Source organism: Oncorhynchus mykiss, chromosome 15 (genome assembly GCF_013265735.2).
Source record: "Oncorhynchus mykiss isolate Arlee chromosome 15, USDA_OmykA_1.1, whole genome shotgun sequence".
Taxonomy (NCBI): Eukaryota; Metazoa; Chordata; class Actinopteri; order Salmoniformes; family Salmonidae; genus Oncorhynchus; species Oncorhynchus mykiss.
In genome coordinates this window covers 26,905,664-26,923,195 of record NC_048579.1, presented here as the reverse complement: position 1 = coordinate 26,923,195, position 17,532 = coordinate 26,905,664, and the positions used below count along the sequence as shown (strand labels likewise).

The 17,532-nt window shown below is 45.3% G+C and overlaps 1 protein-coding gene across 4 annotated transcripts in view; it reads right to left on the bottom strand.

Annotated features, from left to right (window-relative positions):
• Positions 1-4,547: 4,547 nt before the first annotated feature.
• Positions 4,548-17,532, bottom strand: part of LOC110489896 (transmembrane protein 108) — a 58,530-nt gene continuing 45,545 nt past the window's right edge. For 3 of the 4 annotated variants that reach the window (XM_021562862.2, XM_021562864.2, XM_021562863.2), the window contains exons 3-5: positions 8,722-10,179; positions 8,326-8,480; positions 4,548-6,580 (exon numbers count right to left, since the gene is read on the bottom strand). In XM_021562862.2, coding sequence (XP_021418537.2) covers positions 6,464-6,580; positions 8,326-8,480; positions 8,722-10,179 — 1,730 coding nt within the window. In that variant the 3' untranslated portion in view covers positions 4,548-6,463. The remainder of the gene's footprint in view (positions 6,581-8,325; positions 8,481-8,721; positions 10,180-17,532) is intronic. The other variant, XM_036944153.1, reaches the window with a different exon arrangement.

The window sequence follows — 17,532 nt, the reverse complement described above, 5'->3', positions numbered from 1 at the left end:
CAGCAGGTCTGGGACAGGTAGCACGTCCGGTGAACAGGTCAGGATTCCATAGCCGCAGGCAGAACAGTTGAAACTGGAGCAGCAGCACGGCCAGGTGGACTGGGGACAGCAAGGAGTCATCATGCCAGGTAGTCCTGAGACATGGTCCTAGGGCTCAGGTCCTCCGAGAGAGAGAAAGAAAGAGAGAATTAGAGAGAGCATACTTAAATTCACACAGGACACCGGATAAGACAGGAGAAATACTCCAGATATAACAAACTGACCCTAGCCCCCAGACACATAAACTACTGCAGCATAAATACTGGAGGCTGAGACAGGAGGGGTCAGGAGACACTGTGGCCCCATCCGATGATACCCCCGGACAGGGGCAAACAGGAAGGATATAACCCCATCCACTTTGCCAAAGCACAGCCCCCACACCACTAGAGTGATATCTTCAACCACTAACTTACCATCCTGAGACAAGGCCGAGTATAGCCCACAAAGATCTCTGCCATGGCACAACCCAAGGGGGGGCGCCAACCCAGACAGGAAGATCACATCAGTGACTCAACCCACTCAAGTGACGCACCACTCCTGGGGACGGCATGAAAGAGCACCAGTAAGCCAGTGACTCAGCCCCTGTAATAGGGTTAGAAGCAGAGAATCACAGTGGAAAGAGGGGAACCGGCCAGGCAGAGACAGTAAGGGGGTTCGTTGCTCCAGAGCCTTTCCGTTCACCTTCACACTCCTGGGCCAGACTACACTCAATCATATGACCCACTGAAGAGATGAGTCTTCAGTAAAGACTTGAAGCTTGAGACCGAGTTTGCGTCTCTCACACGGGTAGGCAGACCATTCAATAAAAATGGAGCTCTATAGGAGAAAGCCCTGCCTCCAGCTGTTTGCTTAGATATTCTAGGGACAATTAGGAGGCCTGCGTCTTGTGACCGTAGCATATGTGTAGGTATGTACAGCAGGACCAAATCAGAGAGATAGGGAGGAGCAAGCCCATGTAATGGTAGGTTAGCAGTAAAATCTTGAAATCAGCCCTTGCCTTGAAAGGAAGCCAGTGCAGGGAGGCTAGCACTGGAGTAATATGATCAAATTTCTTGGTTCTAGTCAGGATTCTAGCAGCCATATTTAGCACTAGCTGAAGTTTATTTAGTGCTTTATCCGGGTAGCCGGAAAGTAGAGCATTGCAGTAGTCTAACCTAGAAGCAACAAAAGCATGGATACATTTTTCTGCATCATTTTTGGACAGAAAGTTTCTGATTTTTGCAATGTTACGTAGATGGAAAAAAGCTGTCCTTGAAACAGTCTTGATATGTTAGTCAAAAGAGAGATCAGGGTCCAGAGTAACGCCGAGGTCCTTCACAGTTTTATTTGAGACGACTGTATAACCATTAAGATTAATTGTCAGATTCAACAGAAGATCTCTTTGTTTCTTGGGACCTAGAACCAGCATCTCTGTTTTGTCCGAGTTTAAAAGTAGAAAGTTTGTGTCACACCCTGGTCAAAGTATTTTGTGTTTATCTTTATTTATTTGGTCAGGCCAGGGTGTGGCATGGGTTTTTGTATGTGGTGTGTATGTGTGGGGATTGTAGCTAGTGGGGTGTTCTAGCTAAGTCTATGGCTGTCTGAAGTGGTTCTCAATCAGAGGCAGGTGTTTATCGTTGTCTCTGATTGGGAACCATATTTAGGCAGCCATATTCTTTGAGTTTGTCGTGGGTGATTGTCCTTAGTGTCCTGATGTCATTGTTCTGTGTTAGGATACACAAGTATAGGCTGTTTCGGGTTTTGTTAAGTTTATTGTTTTGGTAGTGTTTGTGTTTAGTGTGTTAATTCATTAAACATGGATTGCAATAGACACGCCGCATTTTGGTCCGACTCTCCTTCTCACCAAGAAAACCGTTACAGTTTGCAACCATCCACTTCCTTATGTCTGAAACACAGGCTTCTCGGAAGGGCAATTTTGGGGCTTCACCATGTTTCATTGAAATGGACAGCTGTGTGTCATCCGCATAGCAGTGAAAGTTAACATTATGTTTTCGAATGACATCCCCAGGAGGTAAATATATATAGTGAAAACAATAGTGGTCTTAAAACGGAACCTTGAGGAACACAGAGGACAAACCATTCACAGACGGATATCTTTCCGACAGATAAGATCTAAACCAGGCCAGAACTTGTCCGTGTAGACCAATTTGGGTTTCCAATCTCTCCAAAAGAATGTGGTGATCGATGGTATCAAAAGCAGCACTAAGGTCTAGGAGCACGAGGACAGATGCAGAGCCTCTGTCTAATGCCATTAAAAGTTCATTTACCACCTTCACAAGTGCAGTCTCAGTGCTATGATGGGGTCTAAAACCAGACTGAAGCATTTCATATACATTGTTTGTCTTCAGGAAGGCAGTGAGTTGCCTTTTCTAAACATTTTGAGAGGAATGGAAGATTTGATCTGGTAGTTTTTTATATTTTTTGGGTCAAGGTTTGGCTTTTTCAAGAGAGGCTTTATTACTGCCACTTTTAGTGAGTTTGGTACACATCCGGTGGATAGAGAGCCATTTATTATGTTCAACATAGGAGGGCCAAGCACAGGAAGCAGCTCTTTCAGTAGTTTACTTGGAATAGGGTCCAGTATGCAGCTTGAAGGTTTAGAGGCCATGATTATTTTAATCATTGTGTCAAGAGATATAGTACTAAAACACTTGAGTGTCTCTCTTGATCCTAGGTCCTGGCAGAGTTGTCCAGACTCAGGACAACTGAGCTTTGAAGGAATACGCAGATTTAAAGAGGAGTCCGTAATTTGCTTTCTAATAATCATGATCTTTTCCTCAAAGAAGTTCATGAATTTATTACTGCTGAAATGAAAGCCATCCTCACTTGGGGAATGCTGCTTTTTAGTTAGCTTTGTGACAGTATTAAAAATACATTTCGGATTGTTCTTATTTTCCTCAATTAAGTTGGAAAAATAGGATGATCGAGCAGCAGTAAGGGCTCTTTGATACTGCACGGTACTGTTTTTTCAAGGTAGTCGGAAGACTTCCAGTTTGGTGTGGTGCCATTTCCGTTCCAATTTTCTGGAAGCTTGCTTCAGAGCTCGGGTATTTTCTGCATACCAGGGAGCTAGTTTCTTATGAGAAATGTTTTTAGTTTTTAGGGGTGCAACTGCATCTAGGGTATTGCGCAAGGTTAAATTGAGTTCCTCAGTTAGGTGGTTAACTGATTTTTGTCCTCTGACGTCCTTGGGTAGGCAGAGGGAGTCTGGAAGGGCATCAAGGAATCTTTGTGTTGTCTGTGAATTTATTGCACGACTTTTGATGCTCCTTGGTTGGGGTCTGAGCAGATTATTTGTTGCAATTGCAAACGTAATAAAATGGTGGTCCGATAGTCCAGGATGATGAGGAAAAACATTAAGATCCACAACATTTATTCCATGGGATAAAACTAGGTCCAGAGTATGACTGTGACAGTGAGTAGGTCCAGAGACATGTTGGACAAAATCCACTGAGTCGATGATGGTTCCGAAAGCCTTTTGGATTGGGTATGTGGACTTTTCCATGTGAATATTAAAGTCACCAAAAATTAGAATATTATCTGCTATGACTGCAAGGTCTGATAGGAATTCAGGGAACTCAATGAGGAACGCTGTATATGGCCCAGGAGGCCTGTAAACAATATGGTCACAAGTGTAACCAGGAGGTGAGGCCTCATTTAACACAGCAAATTCATCAGGCTTAAGCCATGTTTCAGTCAGGTCAATCACATCAAGATTAGAAGTATTGTGGGAGCCTGGATGCGACCTTCGATGAAAACATACTTATTCCTGCTCTCCATTCAATGATAGTCTTCACTTTATATATTGTGTGCTTTCTACAGGCATGATGCCACCGTGTGAAACTATGAGCTTAGCATGGGACTGGGCTGTCCATCGAGCAGATTTCCTCTATTAGGCCTACTATGACTATTGGGCAGAACAATGACCCAACACACATCCAGGCCCACCAGTATATTTTGTGTAAAGGGCCTACATGGTCCCATCCTAGGGTAGTTGAAACCTCTTACATTATAGTCAAACAATGACAACAAATGACATTGAATATTAGCGTATTTATTAGTGATAGGAGAAAGTGGTAGGTCGTCAATGCACCCCAAGTAGTGAAGCTCTCTAGTTAAGCATTAGCAAAGTGTAGGCTTTATCCAATGACAGTGAGGCCATGTATAGAATGGCCACTAGCCAGATCCAGCAGAGATGAACAGAGAACATTCTAGTCAATGGTTTAGCTGGGGTCAGCAAGGCACTGACATTGCTTTGTCCCAGAGGTTTATTGTACATCTGTCTGCAGCAAGTGGTAATGATTCTTCTCTCTTTTTTTAGTTAATGGACAATTCAAATTAAGATAGCCTTGTGTAGCGTAGAAGGTTGATCATATAAAATACCAATTGGCAGTGGCACAATATCTCAGGAGTCCTATGCATATACTATGCAGTTAATATGCAACTAAAACAGTCTTCATGAATGAGTGGAAGAAGTCAAATAGATGAATAGTCAGTAAGACACAGAGAATGTTCAAAGCTTTTCTCTTTTATTGCTCAGCAGTAAAAATGACAGTGTATGTTACGATACAAAAAATACATGACGCTGGACACAAGATACTGCCCCTCCTCTCCATTCTACATTTAGCAAAATACCCATTCTCTGGTATGGCACCTCGTGCCCATTGCAGCAACACTGAGTATACAAAACATTATGAACTCCTGCTCTTTCCATAACATAGACTGGCCAGGTGTATCCAGGTGAAAGCTATGATCCCTTACTGATGTCACTTGTTAAATCCACTTCAATCAATGTAAATGAAGGGGAGGAAACAGGTTAAATCATGATTTTTAAGCCTTGAGACAATTGAGACATGGATTGCGTATGTGTGCCATTCAGTGGGTGAATGGGCAGGACAAAAATGTAGGTGCCTTTGAACAAGGTTTGGTAGTAGGGGCCAGGCGTACCAGTTTGTATCAAGAACTGCAACACTGCTGGTTTTTCCACACTCAACAGTTTCCTGTGTGTATCAAGAATGGTTCACCAACCAGACGACATCCAGCCAACTTGACACAACTGTGGGAAGCATTGGAGTCAACATTGGCCAGCATCCCTGTGGAACGCTTTCGACACCTTGTAGAGTCCATGTCCTGATGTATTGAGTGTCTTCTGAGGGGAAAGGGGTGCACCTTAATATTAGGAAGGTGTCCCTAATGTTCGGTATACTCAGTGCACATCCAGTAGATTGATAACATATTCAACAAAACACTAATTCAACAAAATTTTCAAACACTGAGTAGTATGATTGAACAGATAAGCGTTTCACAATGTGACAAGCAGAGGCAGTAACAAAAGGCAGCATTTAGCAACTACAAACATGTGACAAAGCAAAAGTAAAGCATGATACACAAATCGATTTGATAATGAAACAAAATATGTATGTTTGATTAAACTCTGCCACTGTATGTGCTCACAGTAAATATTCAGGATAAAATATTATCTCAGTATTTTCATTGGTCATGATTTCTACGGCATTTTTTATTTTTACATCCAGAAATTAAATCAAATATCATTCAGTATCTGTACATTACAGTAATAAACACAATTTACTCTCATGGACAAATACTGTACTTATGGAGGGAGATTATGATATGTTTGGTCTCAAAATATTTAGGGTTAGAGAGGGCTAACGTTAAACAAACATCATTGACTGCCAAAACCAGAACTCACTCCATAACACAAATCCATACAGACAGACAGACAGACAGACAGACAGACAGACAGACAGCTTGACAAAGGGAGTTAAGACATGTACGTGGTCCCTCAACAGAGAGGCTGGTGACACGTGAGGGGGAAAGTCCATTTGGTCTATTCAGATACAACCCTATACCCTTTGGGCACTCTCTACTAAAACCTGGCCTCACAAACCTTGCCCTAAACCTCCATATCCCCTCAAGTACGTAGGTACAGAATTCAAGTTCAACAGGCTTTTCAGTAAGTATTTTGGGTTTGATTTTTAAGAAAATGAAACATAACGTTCTTACATAATATATTTTCTCTAAAGCAGAATTCAAGTGGCCACGTCCACAATGCTCTCACCATCAAGCCACTGTAACAAAAGGCAAATCACACATACTCCGTAGATTATAAAGACATAAAAACCATTATCACAATTAAGCTTTTGTAGAAAATGTACATCAGAAAAATATGCAGGCAAACCCTCATAGTAAATAGTGTCTGTTTTTAGCTCTTCTCTTCGTCTCGTTTATGTATTCATAATATACAGTATAAAGTGGGTGTCTCTGAAGTTAACCACATGTATAAAAATGACAACGACAGGGAGAAAAGGGCGGGGGACATTTATTTTGAAAGTCAGACTTTTATTTTTGACAGTCTTGTACCGGTGGTATCAGGACATGGCCACCAGACCAGCATCTGTCTGCTCTAGATGTCACAGGCCTTCTCTCTGTTGATGAACAGGGTCTCCTGGCAGAAAGGGTTAACCAGCACCACCCCGCTGTCGCTGTAGTCTCCATTAGGAGGTAGGCACGTCTCCTGCTCCTGAAACACACAGACATGCACGCACACATGCACGCACGCACATACGAAACACACAACACACAAAGGCTAGTGAGATTCAGGACAGAGTGTTTTGCGACTTAGGAGACACAAACATTTCTCTGTGCTTGGGGTCTGAATCGTATGTAGTAGAAAGGTGAGGACAAAAGATGGCTGACTGATTAAGCTAGCAGAAAGAACACAGAGAGACAAAAATAGAGGGAAAGAGGGAGGGGAGTTGAACAGGCTACACAACAGAGAAAATAAGTAAAGAAGGGAAGGGGAGACTCAGCAGAACACAGCAACACAGCAGAGGGAGGGAAGAGTGGAAGAGGGAGGAGTGGGAGAGAGACAGAGGAGAGTTAGTAGAGGGAGAGGGAGAGAGAGAAATCGTGGCAGTGACTCAGCTAAAAAGACAACAGGGGGTGGGGGAGAAAAAGCAGAAAAAAACAGAGTGATTCAGAAGAACGAGCCTTACAGAAAGAGAGGGGACGGGAAGAGGTACATTCTGGCTGGCAATACCCCTAACCCTAACATTAACACGTCACTGTATATAGTACTTGAACTATTGTATGGAAGATACACTAGGTTGCACTGGAAAAAGGCTATTTGGCAAAAATAGATATTGACCGTAACAGCCATATAGATAAATCAATTCACGGTTCATCTCTATTGTAACAGCATCAGCAAAGCTAGAGGCACTTTAGGGGAATTATAAGGAAAGACAAAGATGGACGGAGTGAGGGAGGGAGGGAGGGAGGGACGAGGCAGCGCTACAGTGGGAGGAATAAAATAGGGACGCAAGACAACACCTGTGTGTCACCACAAACACCCTAAACATGTTCCAACCTCGGCATTCCCCTCCTGCACCACGGGAGGAGGCATTGGCAGAGAGTGAGCGATGGAGTGAGCAAAAAGAGAGGACAAATCAGAAATAGAGGTGTGGTCAGTATGCAGATGAGAAATTATGTGGAGAGCCGATGAGACGTGCTGATTTCATAGCAACAAAAATATGTCCGTAGAGTGAATTGAAATGCGATAGACGACACCAGGGATAAGCAACTTTGATGGGGGTCAGAAAAAAATGTGTAATCATCAAGAGGGGCTGCAGTGGCTTGCGCGTCTGCTACCCACATCTATACCCACACATACAGTGTTTTGCCCATCCCTGAACTATACAAAGGATAATCTGACGGTTTAAAATTACCCCAAAATGATTCGTTTAAGTTTTGGCTGTAATTTTACAGCAGAGGGCACTATAGTCCACATATATAGTCCACTGTAACCAACATGTTGACCTCACATCTGCTAAAGTACTCTAGCTACTTGGCAACAACACTGCTCACTTATTTACATGTTTTGTATCATTAGTGAATTCTGAAGAACATTTAGTTGAGGAGCCTAACTTGGAGGATTGGAGGAGCCCACATTTGTAATGCCTGTACAAACATAGGCTGTATATTCAGAAAATAGCTTATTTCTAAACTCCAGTCTATGCCATCACACAGATTATGTCAATTTGACCAAATGTCCATTATACCATGCTGAGTCCAGGCTTCACAACAACCGTACATATCGGCCCTTTCACTCTATATAATACATCCCCCGTAGAGCAATTTGGTGCCAGATTGGGGGGCTGTAACTTACATACAGGCCCTTCCACTGAAGTGAAACATTTCTAATTTCCTACAGGAATTCCTCTTTGGGCTTTATAACAAGGTTGTCAGTGACATCAGGAATAGGTGTACCTCAGCGTTGTCTAGGGACGTGATCTCCCGAGGCAGCTCCACCGCGTGCCTGTTGAAGTAGTCCATGGTGATGGCATTGTTCCAGTAGCTCAGGTTGTTCTCCTGGCTTGAAGACTTCTTCTTCCTCCTCATACAGCACACAGTCAGCAGGACAGCTGGAGGGGGAGGGAGAGAGGGGGAGAAGGGCAAAGTCAGTAATACTCTAAAATGATATAACCTCTAATACATCAATCCAGGGTCTTTCATTATGTATCACAGTGTTTCAGTGGATACGGTGGTCAGTATGAAAGTGGTCTCACCCGCCAACAAGTGTTGGTTAGCCTCCCACTGACACAAACACAATTTCTCTAACCTCTTGTCACCAGAGCCTTCCTCAGGTTGCTATTTGATACTCACAGCATGAGGTCACAGGCACACTGATAGCCAACACGATCCACATGATGTCCATCTTGCTCAGGCAGATGGTGGCGCGGGACAGCGGCGAGTCCATAGCAGGGCCAGAGCCGTTGCCTGGACCCCAGGGGTCCCTGGTGGTGGCGGGGACCAGGCGGTTCAGAAAGTTCCCACTGGCCGTGGAGGGCGGCTCCGTAGGGGACGAGCTGTTCCACTGGTAGGAGGGGTTCTTGCTAGGGCTGCCCTCCACACTGCCGTTATGAAAAGTGGCATTGCCAAGTGGGCTTTGTGGGCCAAGGGGGGCATCGTCTGTTGTTGTACCCTGAGGGGGGGGAGGGGGGGCCCTGCCGCTGCCTGTCTCCTGGGCTGCGGTGTCATTGGTTGTGGTACCATTGGTGGAGACAGGGCTGGACTTTGGGGCCAGACTGGCATGGGTCAGGGAGGGGGGAGATGGAGAGGTGGGGGCCGGGGAGGGGGAGGGGGGCTTGTCTGGTGGGCTCTCTTTTGGAGAGGCAGGCCCCTCTGTTTTGAGCTCCCTGGTGGGCCTTTCGTTGACCAATGGGTGCACCCCCCGTAGGGTGATGGCGTGGGGTTGGGAGAGCTCGGGCGTGGCTTCAACATGCTCCCTGAGGGTCTGATCTAGAGCAGCATCCACTGAGGAAGAGGAGGAGGAGGAGAGGGAGGAAGGCTGCAGCTCACTGGTGAAGTCCTGCTGACTGGGGTCTGTGGCCTCCTCGTCATTCCCCACCAGGGGGGCATGCGTGTGTGTGGGGGACGGGAGACCACCAAGCTCCGGGTCAAGAGTATGCCCTCTCTCTGTGAGTGGGCTGGGCATTGGAGGAGCCAGGGCAGACCCAGAGTCTGGAGCCACCTCACTATGCGGGCCACCAGAGCTGGTAAGGCTAGGAGGGCTGTTGCCCTGGTTAACACTGACAGTATCTGGGCTACGGGCTTTATTTACACTGAACGAGTTGGGCATGAGGCCCTGGTCTGCACTGAGAGAACTGGAGCTGTGGCCCGGGTTGAGAGCACTAGAGCTGGGGGAGTGGGCCTGCTTGACTGGGCTGGGGCTGGCAGAGCTAAGGCCAGGGTCTTGGTTAACTCTCACAGAGCTCACAGTGTTAGGACTGACAGTAGCTACAGCTTGAATGAGGCTGTCTCTACTGGGTGGTGTTATAATGTGTGCCAGGCTGGTGTTGTGGTTTAGATGCCAGCCCCAAGAGCTGTGGGATGCGGTGGGCTGGATGATGCCCGTGGGCATTGCCCCTCCCTGTGGGGACCAAGAATCCCCGCTGCTGGAGCCCTCCTGCTGCCATTCTGGGGGGGCCAGGGCCGAGAGCGGGTTAGGGGGGCTGCTGTGGGGCGCTGCCATGGAGACAGGGTCCTGGGGGGTCCGGCTGGGGTACAGCTCCTGGGTAGAAGACACCAGGCCCACTGGCACAGCCAGGATCACTAGGACATCTACAGAGATGGAGGGAGAGAGGGAGAAAGACAGAAAGAGAGAGAGAGTGTGAGAGAGAGGGAGGGAGAATTATTAGAAGAATGTGTGTGTGCGTGCAAGTATGCATGTCTGAGTGTGTGTGTGTGTGTCTGAGTGTGTGTGTGTGCAGGTCTGTCTACCATTTCTCCTGAGGTTCCCTGCTTAGCATATTGAGGCACAAACACTGAGGCTCAGGAGCTGCAATAGGCTGTTTATGAGTCAGGGAGGAACCTTACAACCTTGTCTTGCATCCATTAAAACTCATCACTCCTTAATCAACTGCCTGCACTGTGTTTGTCACTCGCCTGGTTTAACTAGATTGCTTTATTAACCTCATAATGCTGTGTCTGTGTGTTTGTGTCAGTGTGTGTGTGTTTGTGTCAATGTGTGTGTGTTCGTGTGTGTCTGTATGCGTGTTTGCTTCGAGTCTGTGTGCATGCCTATGCGTCCGTGTGTGTGTGTGGCAGACAGGTTGAGGACTAGTGGCACCTCTTGTCTGTCGAGAAACTTGCTCTAATTGTGCCACACATACATCAAATGCAAGAAGGCATCCCGACGAAGCGTCTCTATTTCAACACAACAGAAACACGCAGCAGTTATTGTGTTGATTCTGAGGTGACGCTAGGCCACATCTGAGAGGTCTGCAGCGGGAGAAAGATACAGATAGAGAGATGGATGACAGACAAAGATTCAAAAAGCTTATGATGTTTTCATATGTTCAAAAACCTGACAGCTTCACTCTAACCAGCCAGGACCCATAGGGAGGCAATGTAGCAACTAGATATTAGAAGCTACCTGGGGGAGAACCATGTCATACTACTACATTATCTGGAGAAGAGGAATAAGATACTTCATAGTGTGTTTTTCAAAGGCTACCCAGTGGTTAGCGGGAAGGAAGAAAGGACTGATATGAAAGAGACAAAAGAGAATGAAACATAAACTTTTAGAAAAAAAGGATCTATCTAGAACCTGAAAGGGTTCTTCGGCTGTCCCCACAGTATAACCCTTTGAATAACCCTATTTGGTTCCAGATGGAACCCTTTTTGGTTTCAGGTAGAACCCTTTCCACAAAATGGTTTAACCTGGAATCAAAAAGGGTTCTCCCGTGGGAACAGCCAAATAACATTTTCTTGTGTACTTTTACCCCTTTTTCTCCCCAATTTCATGGTATCCAATTCGTAGTTACAATCTTGTGAATTGAGAAGCGAATGTCAAGAGTCATACATCCTCCGAAACACAACCCTGCCAAGCCGCACTGCTTCTTGACACACTGCTCGCTTAACCCGGCAGCCCAAAGTCAGCTTGCAGGCGCCCGGTCCGCCACAAGGAGTCGCTAGAGCGCAATGGGACAAGGAAATACCGACCGGCCAAACCCTCCCTTAACCCAGAACGACGCTGGGCCAATTGTGTGCCACCTCGTGGGTCTCCCGGTCACGGCCGGCTGTGACACAGCCTGGGATCTAACCCAGGTCTGTAGTGACGCCTCAAGCACAGCGATGCAGGGCCTTAGTCCGCTGCGCCACTCGGGAGTCCCGAAGAACCCTCTTTTTAACTATATTTTTCTTCTTCTAAGAGTAGAGATGAAATCTCTGTGTATGGAGGAGTGTTGGGGAGAAAGTGAAAGAGAGAGAAGAAAAAGAGAGGATGTTAAAGGAGCTGAAAAGACAGACAGAACAGTGTTAGACCTACAGTCATTCCTCTTGAATCTGTTCTACAAGTCAGTTACGACTATTGACTACGAAAGGCTATTTATTCTGTCCTTATTCTTAGTATTAGTCAGATTCTTAGCCTTATTCTTAGTCTCACTGAGCTGCTACACCTTTAGATGTGCCTCACCTTAGGTCAGACAACCCACACACAGGAAAGCAGCTGGGGTGCCTGGCTTATCTACGCTTTGGAAACACACCACCAACCCACACAATCAGTCGTACACACACACACACACACACACACACACTGATTCTCAATGCTACCCATATGACCCAGGTGTTGAAGTTATCGTATCACCATGGTGCTGCCTTGGTAACTATGGAAACCAAGTTTCCCTTTTCCAAACGAATGAAGAGAGCCAGGAAAACTACTACATATACTGTAATACTGTATGTACAGATGGAGAAAATAAAATATAGAAATAAATCACAGAAGATAAGTATGATCAAGGAGAAAGAATAGCATTAAGAGAAAGAATAGTATTATGAGGGTAACAGCACACATCCACAATCTCAAACACTGTACTGATAGAATAGTACCCCCTCTTAACTCCATCATATACCAATACTCAGCATCACACATCCCTATACACTCGTTTCCTTCAGTCCATTATGTGATCCAATACCATGCAAAGGCCTGGAAGCATAGGCCGTTTAAACGTTATCTTAACTTAGTGTGCGTCCCAAATGGCACCCTATTACCTATATAGTGGATTTCTTTTGATCAGGGCCCACAGGGCTCTGGTCCAAAAAATAATGCACCACATAGGGAATAGGCTGCCATTTGGGACGCAAACGCTATCAAAGCTTCTCCGGCTCGCTAGGTACTGTATGAGAGGGTCCTCTTTCCTCTGCCTTCTATTTACCAAGCCTGTCACGTCCCTAATGCAGAGAGGAGCCTATTCCAGACACTCCAGACCCATAACCGGGAGATAACAAAGACGGGATAGTTTGATTTATGACTAGTGCTCTCAAGAGAGATGGCCGCAAGGCAGGGAGACCATATACTCTCTCAGAAATAGCCCAACTCACCCTAGGTTTTGTAACCTCATATTTAGACCCATTGTTGACCCCCGATCTCCCCAGCCCATTGTTACTGTATTCAAGCCTCCAACACGCACAAACATTATAATCATACTCTGCATGTTTTTCTGTGACATATAGCTAGCTATAGTTCCATCCACGCAGAGTAGAGTTGATAACTATAATGTTGATGGTGGGAGGCTGTTAGTAGACAGCTTATGCTACTGTGTTACTGCTATAGACTAAAGCATTGTACTACAGGCCAATAGAGTGTGATTGTGATAGCGACACTGTTTGCCATGCTGTGGTTTGGCCTCAGTCACACCCTCAATCAGGATCTAACCCCCCTGTCACAACACAACCTGGCAACCTGGCCCGGTCAGTCAGAAAAGTCTGAATAATACATGAGCTCCTGCTCCACTGGCAACAAAGTGGTGCGCACGCACGCGCACGCGCACGCGCACACACACACACACACACAGCTAACCTTGTGGGGACACAATTCAGTCCCATTCTAAATCCTATTTTCCCTAACCCCTAACCTGTGCTCTTACCCTAACCCTAGTTCCTAACCCTAAAGCTAACCCTTAACCCCCTGGAAATAGCATTTGACCTTGTGGGGGCTAACTTAATGTCCCCAGTTGGTCAAATTCTTGAAGAATAGTTAAACACTTCCACACACACACACACACACACACACACACACACACACACACACACACACACACACACACACACACACACACACACACACACACACACACACACACACACACACACACACACACACACACACACACACACACACACACACACACACACACACAGAGCCCTGGTGTGCTCCTCCTCATCTGCAATAAACATACTTATTAATATTCATCTGGGAACTTGCTGATCATCATGTTTTATTGAGCAGCATATCTAAAACATTAAAGGAGGCAAAACACTTTTTAAGTTTGGTAACATCAAAACATGTTGCATGATGTTCCTTGTCAGCCCGAGGAATAGTCAATATTTTGTGAAGTGTCTAGATTACTTGTGTGGAAGGCTACAGTATGTGTGGTTGAGTTAATCAATCAATGAAATACATCTAATCTTGAGAAGCACATGCACACACATGCATTCACACACACTAAAAAACAGATGGGAAAGGGGGATACCTAGTCAGTTGTACAACAGAATGCCTTCAACTGAAATGTGTATTGCGCATTTAACCCAGCCCCTCTGAATCAGAGGAATAAAATGGTATTGATTCTCCATAATCTCAAACTCCCCTTCTCCCTCCCTCTTCCATTTCATTGTGAATTTTCCTTCTCAGACAATAAAGATCTATTGAATTGAATTGAAACGTGTGTCTCTTCCGTACAGTAAGGTAAATGTGAGTATGCCTACTGGTGACTGCACACAGGGCTGAAGGTTAGTGAATACCAAGGACAACTACGATGGACCTCCAGTTATATCTGGGAGAGCCCTTCACCACTCATAACCCATGTCCTGCTTCTAAAGATTCCCTATGAAGACTGTGACTAAGTGTCCAAGGCCGCATCCCAAAATGGCAATATATTCCCTATACAGTGCTCTACTTTTGACCAGGTCCCAGTGCACTATGTAAGGATTACGGTGTCAATTGGGACTCAGCCGTGGTCAACTAAACTGCTGGCCTCTAAGAGAGTGGACGCAGCATGTGTAAAGTATGGTGCTGTTTATGTCATGGAAGGCGGTACGGTGAGGCATGAACCTAATACAAACAGCAGTACATTACAATACAGAATGGAATAAAACAGCTCCCCAAGCATGTGGGATGGCATCCCAAACCGAGCACTCCGTTCTGCCACGGCTGGTCTCTTGGTCCTCCCGACCTCACGGGAGGGCAGCTCCCGCTCAGCCCAGTCCGAGCTCTTCTCTGTCCTGGCACCCCAATGGTGGAACCAGCTTCCCACTGAAACTAGGACAGCAGAGTCGCTGCCCTTCCGAAATCACCTGAAACCCTACCTCTTCAAAGAGTATCTTAAATAATCCCCCCCCCCCCCCCCCCCCCCGATGAAAAATCATGAACCAACACTTTTCTGATAGTTGGTTGTCTTAAGATGAATGCAGAGGAGCTCTGTAGGTCACTATGGATAAGTCTGCTAAATTACTAAAATGTAAATGCTGTTTCTTTCGGGTGGGTTTTTGCGTGTGTGCGCGTGCGTGTTCACCGGTATGGGCTTGTGTGTGTTTCTGTTTCTATTTGCTGATATGTGTGTGTACCACTAATGTGTGTGTTTGTATGCGGCAGTGGGTTGAGCTGGGTGTGGCAGATTGAGCCATGTAATTTGTCACAGAGCTCCTCTGGCTGGCTGATGAAGTGAATGAGTAAGCAGGACAAACACAGATAGAGAACCTGGCTCTCTCCACTGTGGTACAGTGAGAGGAAATGAACTGGGAGTAAATGAACCAGTGAGATGATCGAGAGGCCAAGAAGAGTGAACAGGATTTTATTAACATCTATTATTGAGCGGGCTGAGGTAAGATGGTAACATGAGAAAGAGAGGGAGGAGGAGGAGGAGGAGATGCAAAGGAGGTAGCTGAGGAGAAGATGAGAGGGAGAATAGTGGTGGATGTGTGTGGTGGTTGATGGATGAGGCTGAAGCAACAGTGGTCAGGCAAAAAGAGCCAACTGGTGTGGGACAAAGACATGTTCAGGCAATATATCGCGTGTGTGTGTGTGTGTGTGTGTGTGTGTGTGTGTGTGTGTGCGTGTGTGCGTGTGTGTAAAATAGCCCCTTTGTTCCAAAACTCCAGAGGAAATAGTCTATTGTCTTCTCTTTCCTCATCCCTCTGTTTGGTTGAGATCCTCAAGCTAGTCTGGACTTGTCCACAAAGAGATTGCATTGGCACAGATGGTTTGGGAATGGTTACTAGATAGATTTCATTAAGTTATTGAGGATTTGGTTTACAGTTGAAGTCGGAAGTTTACATACACTTCAGTTGGAGTCATTAAAACTAGTTTTTCAACCACTCCACAATTTTCTTGTTAACAAACTATAGTTTTGGCAAGCAGGTTAGGACATCTACTTTGTGCATGATACAAGTAATTTTTCCAACAATTGTTTAGTGACAGATTATTTCATTTATAATTCACTGTATCACAATTCCACTGGGTCAGAAGTTTACATACACTAAGTTAACTGCGCCTTTAAACAGCTTGGAAAATGGCTTTAGAAGCTTCTTATTGAAGGTGGAGGTGGAGGTGTAGCTGTGGATTGGAGGTGTACCTGTGGATGTATTTCAAGGCCTACCTTCAAACTCAGTGCCTCTTTGCTTGACATCATGGGAAAATAAAAAAAGAAATCAGCTTAGACCTCAGAAAATAATTTTAGACCTCCACAAGTCTGGTTCATCCTTGGGAGCAATTTCCAAATGCCTGAAGGTACCACGTTCATCTGTACAAACAATAGTATGCAGGTATAAACACCATGGGACCACACAGCCGTCATACCGCTCAGGAAGGAGATGCGTTCTGTATACCAGTGATGAACGTACTTTGTTGCGAAAAGTGCAAATCAATCCCAGAACAACAGCAAAGGACCTTGTGAAGATGCTGGGGGAACAGGTACAAAAGTATCTATCCACAGTAAAACGAGTCCTATTTCGACATAACCTAAATGGCCGCTCAGCAAGGAAGAAACCACTGCTCCAAAACCGCCATAAAAAGCCAGACTATGGTTTGCAACTGCACATGGGGACAAAGATCATACCTTTTGTCGAAATGTCCTCTGGTCTGAAGAAACAAAAATAGAACTGTTTGGCCATAATGACCATCGTTATCTTTGGAGGAAAGAGGGGGAGGCTTGCAAGCCGAAGAACACCATCCCATCCGTGAAGCACGGGGGTGGCAGCACCATGTTGTGGGGGTGCTTTGCTGCAGGAGGGACTGGTGCACTTCACAAATGTCATCATGAGGATGGAAAATTATGTGGATATATTGAAGCAACATCTCAACACATCAGTCAGGGAGTTAAAGCTTTGCCACAAATGGGTCTTCCAAATGGACAATGACCCCAAGCATACCTTCAAAGTTGTGGCAAAATGGCTTAAGGACAACAAAGTCAAGGTATTGGAGTGGCCATCACAAAGCCCTGACCTCAATCCTATAGAAAATGTGTGGGCAGAACTGAAAAGGCGTGTGCGAGCTAGGAGGCCCACAAACCTGACTCAGTTACACCAGCTCTGTCAGGAGGAATGGGACAAAATTCACCCAACTTATTGTGGGAAGCTTGTGCAAGGCTAACCGAAACATTTGACCCAAGTTAAACAATTTAAAGGCAATGCTACCAAATACTAATTGGGTGTATGTAAACTTCTGACCCACTGGGAATGTGATAAAAGAAATCAAATCTGAAATAAACCATTCTCTCTACTATTATTCTGACATTTCACATTCTTAAAATAAAGTGGTGATCCTAACTGACCTAAGACAGGGAATTGTTACTAGGATTAAATGTCAGGAATTGTGAAAAACTGAGTTTAAATGTATTTGGCTAAGGTGTATGTAAACTTCTGACTTCAACTGTACATGTAAAACGTAAGGTGGCTGAGGAGACGAATGACTGTTTCAGA